The 10,613-nt window shown below is 48.0% G+C and overlaps 1 protein-coding gene across 9 annotated transcripts in view; it reads right to left on the reverse strand.

Moving 5' to 3' along the window:
• Positions 1-10,613, reverse strand: part of Prrc2b (proline rich coiled-coil 2B) — a 66,798-nt gene that overhangs the window by 46,603 nt on the left and 9,582 nt on the right. For all 9 annotated transcript variants that reach the window (XM_029560019.1, XM_008825617.2, XM_008825598.2 and 6 more), the window contains exons 5-8: positions 7,925-8,068; positions 5,824-6,062; positions 5,273-5,394; positions 4,363-4,502 (exon numbers count right to left, since the gene is read on the reverse strand). In XM_029560019.1, coding sequence (XP_029415879.1) covers positions 4,363-4,502; positions 5,273-5,394; positions 5,824-6,062; positions 7,925-8,068 — 645 coding nt within the window. The remainder of the gene's footprint in view (positions 1-4,362; positions 4,503-5,272; positions 5,395-5,823; positions 6,063-7,924; positions 8,069-10,613) is intronic.

The raw sequence follows: 10,613 nt of genomic DNA on the forward strand, positions 1-10,613 counted from the left end.
GTGCTACCTCCTAAGTGTTGGGATTATAGGCATGTGCCACCATGTCAAATTTCAATGGTGGGGCAGGGGTGGTGGTGGTGGTGGTGGTGAATCCAAGGCCTCCGGCATGCTAGGCAAGCGCTCTAGCAAATGAGCTCCATCCCCATCCCCATCCCCATCCCCTATTATCGTTTTGAAGAGACAAGACTTTGCTGTATTGCCCAGGCTGGTCTCAAGTGAGCCTCTAGCCTTAGCAGCCCCACAGCTTGGATGTAGGAATGGACCACCATTATTGGCTTTTTTGTTTTATTTTGTTTTTGTGGTACATCAACTGAACTTAGGGCCTTGTACATGCCAAGCAGGACTTCATTCACGAATAAAATTAGACATTAAAATTCTCTCCACTGGGGCTGAAGGGATGCCTCAGTGGTTAAGAGCACTAGCTACTCTTCCAGAGGAACCAGGTTAGGTTTATAGCACCTATATCAGGTAGTTCACAAGTGCCTGTAACTCCAGCCCCATGGGATCTGATGCCCTCTTCTGGACTCCATGGCACCTCCACTCACATGTATACACACACACACACACACACACACACACACACACACACACACCATTAAAAAATAAACTGGGGCTGGAGAGATGGCTCAGTGGTTAAGAGCACTATTGCTCTTATAAAGACCCCAGTTTGGGTGCCACCACCCACACGGTGGCTAACAACTGTCTTTACCTCCAGTACCAGAGGCTCCGATACCCTCTTCCTCTTCTGTGTTCATTTTGTGCACATGGTACACCTACATGCAGCACTCATACACATAAATTGAGAACGAAATAAGTAGAAATAAAATAAATCTTAAAAATATTCCTTTCAATCACCAGGCGTGGTGGCGCACGCCTTTAATCCCAGCACTTGGGAGGCAGAGGCAGGCGGATCTCTGTGAGTTCAAGGCCAGCCTGGTCTACATAGTGAGTTCCAGGACAGCTGGGGCTACAGGGAGACCCTGTCTCAAAAAGACAAAAAAAAAAAAAAAAAAAAAAACCCTTCATTGACAACTTCAAAAGAACAATGAGAAAAGAGAGACCTGGCAGATTCCCCAGTCTCCTGGAACTGAAGATTCAAAACTGAGGTGTGGCTGATCCTGATACAGAAACAAGACCACCCTAATCCAAACGCCTGCAGGCTCTCTGTCAATACTGCCAAGGATGAGCCCAAATTTATATAGAAATGAAAGAATCTGAACAGTCAAACCCTGAGAAGAACTAAGGCAGGAAGCTCACACTCTGAATTTAAGATTTCCCATAATCAGCACAAGAGTGAGCCAACTGGTCCACAGAAACAGTGGCATCCAGAAATAGACCAGGACTTACATGGTCAACTGGCTTTTGGCAAAGGTGCCGAACCAATTCAACGGGAAAAGCCTCAGTGAATGGTGCAGAGAAACACACATCTGGACCCCAAATCATGTTGCACATAAAAGCTAAACCCTGGCGGGCCCAGATCCAAAGTAACAGAATTCTAAGACAACAGACACCAGGTTCACCCTCAGGGGAGGCAAAAGGCGTTCCGATGGGATGCAAAAGGTGATTCAAAAAGGTTACTTTATATTATTCTGTTTCTGTGGATATGTGTGTCTGTGTGAATGAATGCCATGTGTGTGCAGGTGCTCATGGAGGCCAGAAGAGAGTGTTGCACCTCCTAGAGCTGGAGTTGCAGGCAGTTGTGAGCTGCCCAACATGGGTGCTGAGACTTGAACATGGCTCCTCTGCAAGAGCAGCAAATGCTTTTAATTACTGAGCCCCCTCCTCTTCAGCCCAGTAATGTGATTTTTTTTTTAATTTTTATTTTTTAAAAAAGACAGGGCCTCATTATGTAGACCAGGCTGGTCTTAAACTCACAAGAGATCTGCCTGCCTCTGCCTCCTGAGTCAGGTATTAAAGACATGATTCTGAACTGGGAAAAAAAAAAAAAAAGGTAGTATACTGATATATCACAGCAGTTAAAAGCAATTATTGGGGTTGGAGAGATGGCTCAGAGGTTAAGAGCACTGACTGCTCTTGCAGAGGACCTGGGTTTTTGATTCTCAGCACCCACATGGTGGCTAACAACCATCTGTAACTCCAGTTCCAGGGGATTGGATGCCTTCTTCTGACCTCCTCAGCCATCGTAAGATACAGGTGCACTTACACACATGCAGCCAATACACTTATACACATAAAATAAAAATAGTAAGTATTTTTTTAGAAAGCAATTACTAGCTGGGCATGGTGGTGCATGCCTTTAATCCCAGAATCCTAGCACTCGGGAGGCAGAGGCAGGCAGATCTCTGTGAGTTTAAGGCCAGCCTGGTCTACATAGTGAGCTCCAGGACTTCTGGAGCTACAGGGAGACCCTGTCTCAAAAAGACCACCCCCCCCAAAAAAAAAGAAAAAAAAAGGCAATTACTAATGTATATAAAAATATTGCTGAATATAAAAATATCCGACAAACAGAAATTATGTGAGTCCATTTGGCTGAGGTTCTGTAATAGCCAGAACCAGAGAGAACAGGGTGGAGCACAGCAGGGATCCCCTCCCTCAGGAGGCACAGGAGCGAGGATCAGGCACCAAAGGCCAGCCTGGGACACATGAGAATGTGCCTCAACAAAACAGAATGAGTCAAAACTAAACTGCAGTAAAACCAATCAGAAGAGAGGCTGCAAAGATGACTTGGCTGGTAAAGTACTTACTATACAAACGTTAGGACCTGAATTTAATCCCTAGCACCCAGATAAAAAGCCAGGCACAGTGGTGCACACCTGTAACCATAGCACCAGGAAGACAGAGAGAGGTGGAATCCTGGAGCTCACTGGTCAACTACATTAGCAGAATTGATGAGTTCCAGATCCCAATGAGACATCATGTCTCATAAAATCAGGTGGAAGGGCTGGAGAGGTGGCTCAGGGGCTAAGAGCACTGGCTGCTCTTGTAGAGGATCCGGGTTCTGTTCCCAGTACCTACCTGGCAGCTAACAACTGTTTCTAACTGCAGTTCCAGGGGATTCAACACCCTCTTCTAGGCTCCATGAGCAGTGTACAGCATTGGTGCATTTACATACATGCACATAAAATACTTACACACATAAATTAAAAAATAAATCCAAAAGTTTTTAAAAATAAAATTAGGTGGAAAGCCATTGAGGGAGACACCATTTAACCTCTGGGGCGCACACACGCACACACAAATAAGTAAATTTTTAAAATCAAATCAAAACAGCAGTAATTGGGGCAGGAGGGGGCTACTCTATATACTCATGTAGATGTTTATCATATATGCGTATTTTTGTTTGTTTGGTTGGTTTTGGTTTTTTTGAGACAGGGTCTCCCTGTAGCCCCAGCTGTCCTGGAACTCACTATGTAGACCAGGCTGGCCTTGAACACACAGAGATCCACCTGCCTCTGCCTCCCGGGTGCTGGGATTAAAGGCGTGCACCACCACGCCCGGCATATTCGTATGTTTTTATCAAAACTGCACCATCAAAGTGTATGCTTTGCAATATAACTAAAATTTATCAGAAACCAACCAAAATAAATGCAGAAGGAAACCAAGCAGGTTGGGATGGGTGAGTAGGGTTAGAGATAAAGGAGCAGGGCCAACAAAATCCTGAAGGGGGGACAGGGCTAATTGGGAGAGCATTTTTTAGTGTTTTAGTTCAATGTTCTATTACCTAAAGCTCTTGGGAGCTAGGTGGGTGCCACACACCTACAATCCCAACACTCAGAAGGCTGAGTCCAGACACAGAGTTCAAGGTCAGGTTTTACTACACAGCAAGTGGTGGTGGGGAGCTTGGGCCAGCGAAACGGCTCAGTGGGTACGGGTGCCTGTGCCAAGCCCGATGACCTGAGTTGATGGAAAGAACCAACTCTCACACTGCATTCTCTGACCACACACATGCCATAGCACACTTATATGCGTGTGCACGCACGCACACACACTCAGAAAATTAATGATTTTTTTGTCTCAAAAAGGCCAAGAAATAAAAAAATAATAATAATAATAAATATTTTTTTAAAGGGGGAGGGAAGCTCCTTAGGGTTATGCGCTTGCCTAGTATGTGTGAGCCCCTGGGTTTACCCTACATATGGGAAAAAAGTGCCTAGCCAGGTACAGTGGTGAATGCCAGTAATTCCAGAAAGTTCTTTTTAAAATTTAATAGCAGAATTTCCCATAAGATTAAGCTCTAAGATTTAAGAGCATAGATCAAAAGAAGACTCAGCTTGGACAGGGAATACCCTCTGATCTGAGCACTCAAGGACCCACAGGGAACAGAAATCTCTCCTGCGGCCTGTCATGGCCACGAACAGTGTACACTGGAGCCACAGGATCGCGGTTGCTCCTACTACCCACCTGCCCAGCCGTCGTCCGCGTCGGTATCTAGATCATCCAGGCCCTTCAGGTTTTCTGCATTGATGATAGTGGGTCGTGGTGCCCGCTCCACCAGCTGCCTCAGTGGGCGCACTGGGCGAGTCATGCCTGGCCTTTCTTTCCTGGTGAGACAGAAAAGCATGAAAGAGTCACGTTAACTGACAGATGGAAACAGTCATTTCAACAAAAACAAGTTCTGCCTTGTTCAGGCTGGTGTTGAGTCAACATTTGTGTCAATTCCTTTTAAAAGAAGCATGCAGTCGTCAGCTTTGGTGGCACACTCCTTTAATTTCAGTACTCAGGAGGCAGAGGCAGGCAGATCTCTGTGAGTTCAAAACCAGTGTGGTCTACACTGTTAAGTTTCAGGCAGGCAGGGCTACATAGTGAGACTATGTCTTAATAAAAAAATAAATAAAATAAAATAAATAAATGTTGGGGCTGGAGAGATAGCTCAGTGGTTAAGAACACTGGTTGGTTCAAATCCCAGCACCCACATGGCAGCTAACAACTGTTCATAACTCCAGTCCCAGGGGATTTGACAGCCTCTTCTGACCTCTGAGGGTATTGCATGGCACAGGCTCACTTACCTATATGCAGGCAATACATGCATACACATAAAATAAAAATAATAAAATTTTTTAAAATGTAATAAACAAACATCCTAGAGAGCAGCTCTGCCTCATGTGCAATCCATGTGCCCACTGACACTTGCATAGCACCACCAAACTCCTGTACTGCCCAGGCTTTAAAGCCATAAACCAAGCTCCTTGCCAGGCCTAAAGCCCGCTACCCCACCAGGCCTGGAAATTCTCTACGGTCTCCAAAGGACAAAGCACTGTCATGCATGAGCCATCACACTCTGACACAGGCAGCCACAGGGCCACAACCTTACCCGTCTTGGTCGTTCATCTGGAACTGTCTAAAAGGAACTCGGGGTTCTAGGCGGAGCTGAGGGAGGGGAAAAGAGCTTCGTTCCACTGTACCCTGGTTCTCTGATGACTGTGGTGAACACATCTGAAACACAATACCAATGAACAGATTTTCTGGCAATGGCCCAATTATAGGTTCAATGAGAATTCATTTTGGAAAGTGGGAAATGGGAAAACACACACACACACACACACACACACACACACACACACACAGAGGAAAGGCTGGGGAATCGCTGATGAATCCTATCTCCATCACCCCCATTTCTGCCTTTTGGTAAGACAGGGAACACCTGCCTCTCTATTTTCTGAAGAGCCAAGACTACAATGATGTCCAAGTCACCAGAGGTAGAAACCCAAGGTGGTAGATTTGAAGAGGGCAGAGTGGCTTATAGCTGGTTCGAGCAGCGAGCCTGGGGAGGGAGCTCAGGCCGATGTGTGGCCAATGAGCCAACGCTCAGTTCTGCTGGATGAAAGCATCCAGCTGAGGGGAAAAGGCACTGTACAGACTTACAAAAGCAGGAAGCATGTCATGGTATGTAGGAGGGTGGTAAGCATGTCCCATGAACTGAGAGGCCCCTTTGCGGACAGGCTGAGCCGGGTGGAGAGAGGGGTCCTTAGACTCGCTGGTGCACGCCGAGGGGGCTCCGTCTCCCGCACTCGAGTTCCTGCTGCCCAGCTCAGTTGGGGAGGCGTTCAGAGACGTGGCAGAAATTATGTTTCGCCCACCGCCCTCCCTCCAGCTTGTCACATCTAGAAATTAAAAAGGGGCGGAGAGGAAAGGGGAGGGAGATATATGAGGCTCTGAGGGTCACGGGGCCTCCATCACCCTCTATCCCCCCAAAAAGTCACAATGAAAACAGAAAAAAACTCCAAATGAATCAGTGCTATCAGGGAAAGGGAAAGTGGGGACAGACAGAATGTTTTGAGGGAAGTTGGGTTTTCTGAGAAATACAAACTCCTATCTGCTCAGAGAGGGACAAATATAAATACAATCTGGCTTCCCCACAGCTAGATATCATCCCCTCTCAGAAGACAGAAGCCAGAGACATCAAGACAGCGTGGGTCACTCCTTTAGCCAGCACTGCCTCCTCCCATTGGGGCCTGCAAGACTCTTACCATGGACTCATGTATAAACAAAACAGGATGCTTTCACCCTGGTACAGTGTGATCATGTGAGACGTACAAGGGGCACACACCCAGTCCACAGGTAAAACCTGAAGACAGGGCTAGTGTGATGGCTCAGCAGGTAAAGGCACTTGGAGACAAGTCTGACAACCTGAGTTCGACCCCTAGGTCCCACAGAGTAGGAGAGAACCAACCCCAGCAAGGTGTGCTCTGACCTCCATACCCACACACAAAATAAAAATAAACAACCTGAAGATTGTCTATCTCTACAAGAAGGTGTTTCCCGTGGCCACATGGGAGTGACACCTGATAGAAATCACTATAGGTGCCCCCTTACCAAAGGAGGGGTACTCCCAGACCCCCCAACATACCTACAACCCTGGCCATTCCAAACCCAACAGACTGGTTTTTCTTATGCATACGCAAGAAGAGATTTATAAATCAGATAGAAAAGAAGAGGAACAACTTAGACATGCTCTAATCACAATGACGTGGCATGCTCCACTTTTCAAAATACTGCACAGTAATATTTTCAGATGCAACTCAAACTGTGCAAAGAGAAACTGTACTCAAGGGGACTAGTATGGGAGGTCACAGAGGAACAAAATGAGCCCAGACCCTTCTCTGTCCACTTCTGGTTAGGAGCTGCCACCCCTAAAAGAAAAACAGCCCGGACAAGGGCTGGACAACTAGTCTACCCCCACTTTGCTGTGTGATCCTGGGCAAGGCACGATCACCTCTCGGACCTATCTTTCATCTTCTCAAAAGAGAAGAAACCAGTCTGAGAAGCTGATTCTACTTCCAAACCTTTTAGTCCTACAGAGCAGCCATCAATCACACACTGTGTATACCCCCTAAAGTTGCTGTTTTCAGCAGTGTGGCACAGTGGACACTCAGCTTACAGGATGGTGCTTCTGACTTGGCATCAGTACCCATCAACAGGTGAGGCCTCAGAGATGGCGACAAGCAAACAAAAGCCCCTTGAATTTCAACACCTGGATCAAGGGGGTAGTTCAGCTTCCTGGTCAGGCTAGACAGAAAACCTGGTTCTTGAATACCAGAACCTCATACCACTCCAGGCCTGCTGGCAGAGCACCCACAACAGCACCACACATGGGCTACATTCTGATGTGACTGGGGTAGGGGTAGGAGTGTTGGTAGAAGCTCTCCAGGTTGGGGAACAGACCGAGGACCAGGTATGTGGTCAAGATGGCTGACCCTGCATGCTTCCATGATGTGACCACCCAGTGTAGCAACCAGATAACAAATGAAAGTAGCCAGGCCCAGTCCAAAGAATAAGAGATATATAGAGGGAGGGGGACCAGAGAGGCAGAGGGGAGGGGGGACCAGAGAGGCAGCCAGGAGGATACACATTTCAGGAACAGCCTTTTCCATGCTGGGATACCCAGCAGCTGAGCCCTGCCTGGGAGCACAGAAATAAGAAGGGGGTTGCCAAGGGGCCCAGTGCAAAACTGCCATTCACTTACTCTGAGGGCGGAGGCTTGGTCCTGGCCCATACGACAGATCTAAGCCGCCCTTTTCTTTGCCAGCCTTGTCCTGCCCTCCAGCTGCTTTCAGCGTCGGAAATTCCTCGGGAGAGAAGGATAATAGTCGGCTTGAGCCCCTTAAACCTGTAGAGAGAGCCAGAGAGACACAGGGAACAGTGAGATGGCCAGCCAGTGCCCCTAGCTCCACACACTGAAAACCACACTGGCCTGCCATGGCTCCAGGTGAGCTGTGCTCGGGGACATCTGCACTGGAGGGCAGCAACAGTGGCTCCTTCAGCTGTCCCACAAGGGCTGGCAAAGGAGCAAGATGTCACCGCTACTCCAGCCCATGTCCCTTCCAATAACGAGGAGTCAGCTGGCACTTGTGACAGCCCTGGGCAGCAGAAAAGCAGGGTCTACAGCAAAATCAGTCCAGGAAGACAACTGTTTTGTGTGGAACAATGCCAATAGGTGCCCCCACAAAGTCATAGCCTGCAATTTCTGTGCATTATCCTGTGTACCTGCCCTCCAAAGCTGGCCTCCTGAAAACTTACTGCAGTCCTGCAAAGTCAAGCAAGGTCTTCGTGTACCCCAAGACCATTTCTTTATCTGTCACTCACTGCTCAACATACAAAGCCTTGAAAGGAACAGCCCTGTCTTAAGCTCACTCCTGACCAACTGAGGCCTTCCTCCTGCCTCATGCCCACTGGTTCCGAGTGGGGAGCCAGTCCTCCCTGCCTATACAGCCCAAGTTCAGCACCACAGAACTGAAACATCACGGCACTGTCCCCTGCAGTCGGCCTGCTCCCTGTACAATCAAACCACACCCCTAAGTCTTCAGTACAACACACGGACCTGCTGATGAGGGTTGGCTTGGTCAGGGAGATGGATGAGGTCCTTGCAGCAGCTCCAGATGGCGGCCTGCTCACTGTCACACTCAGGGAAAAGGTCAGGGTTACAGCAACCTACCAGGTAATGATGGCCAGACTGTTCCCCAGCAACTAAGCCCAGAGACAACATGCAAGTGTCGTTAAGTAAGGCAAGCTGCTGCTCTGTGGGGGAACGCTCACTGGCAAAGTGGTGGCTTCGTTGTGTTAAATATTATTGGAAGGAGTGAAAAACAAATAGCGCTTTGAAAAATGGAACAGGCCGGACGTGGTAGTGCACACCTTTAATCCCAGCACTCAGGAGGCAGAAGCAGGCGGATCTCTGTGAGTTCAACGTCAGCCTGGGTCTACATAGTGAGTTCCAGGCCAGCTGGGGCTACAGGGAGACCCTGTCTCAAAAAGACCAAAAAAAAGGAACAGATGATTTGACATTAAGGAAAAGCCCCGAGTGTGTCATGTTGCTGCTCTGCCTCAACGGGACCAACTAAGCTCACTCTCTACAGACAAAAATAATAGGGTTATGTGGTTAATTTTCACTGTCAACATGACACAATCTAGAATCAGCTGGGAAGTTTCACTGTGGGACTGCCCAGATAAGGTTACCCGGGGGGTTATGGTGATTATAACTGAGGTGGGAAGACCACCCAGCAGGCCCACCCTTCCCTAAGCACAGGCTCTTGCTGAGCACGCATACATAGATTCACTGTTTTCTGCTCTGGACCTTGAATGTGATGTGGCTAGTAGGTTTAAGGTCCTGTGGCCTTGACTTCCTCCAAAAATGATGGACTGTGACTGTGAGCCAAATAAGCCTTTTCTCCTGGAAGCTGCTTTTTTCAAGGTATTTTATCACAGCAGCAAGAAAGAAAACTGAAACGGGGTAACTTATAATTTTACAATAAAGCACTAGTCTTCCTAAGGTTTCGGTGTTTCAGCACTCTACCATGCAACACCAAGTTGGTCAGGCCAGGACTCTGGCTTCTGCCCAAGTCACACACCTGGCTCCCATTCAAGGCCATCTGATTTAGGTGGGACAGAACAAATGACCACCTGTGTCTGGGAAGAGCTCAGTAATGGAGGGAAAGCCTGTTTGAATTAACTCTCAAAAGTCATGAAACGTCTGTGGGCAACACTCCCTAGGAGCTAGAGATTCCGGAAGAGGTGGCAACCTGACGTCCTCCCTAGAGGTCTGTCACGATGCTGTTGTGTACACAGCAGGCAGCTCAGACCAACATGGCAGAAGGAGAGAAATGACTCTGGCAAGTTGATCTCTGACTTACACATACACACACGAAAGAGAGAGAGAGAGAGAGAGAGAGAGAGAGAGAGAGAGAGAGAGAGAGGAAAAGAAGGAAAGAAAGAAAAAGAAGCTTTCTGCCATGTGGATGCATACACATAAAATAAAAATAAGCAGGGCGTGGTAGCACACACCTTTAATCCCAGCACTCAGGAGGCAGAGCCAGGCAGATCTCTATGAGTTCAAGGCCAGCCTGGTCTCCATAGTGAGTTTCAGGACAGCTGGGGCTACAGAGAGATCCTGTCTCAAAAAGACCAAAATATAAAAATAAAATAAAAAAAAAGAAGACGCTTTCCAGGGCTGGAGATGGCTCCGTGGTTAAGAGTACTGGCTGCTCTTGCAGAGGACTTGGGTTCCATTGCCAGCTAACAACCATCCTAACTCCAGTTCCAGGGGAATCCAACGCCTGCAGAGGCAGGCGGATCCCTGTGAGTTCAAGGCCAGCCTGGTCTACATAGTGAGTTCCAGGACAGCTGGGGCTACAGGGAGACCCTGTCTCAAAAAGACC

This window comes from Nannospalax galili, unplaced genomic scaffold, assembly GCF_000622305.1.
Source record: "Nannospalax galili isolate Female #2095 unplaced genomic scaffold, S.galili_v1.0 scaffold290, whole genome shotgun sequence".
Classification (NCBI taxonomy): Eukaryota; Metazoa; Chordata; class Mammalia; order Rodentia; family Spalacidae; genus Nannospalax; species Nannospalax galili.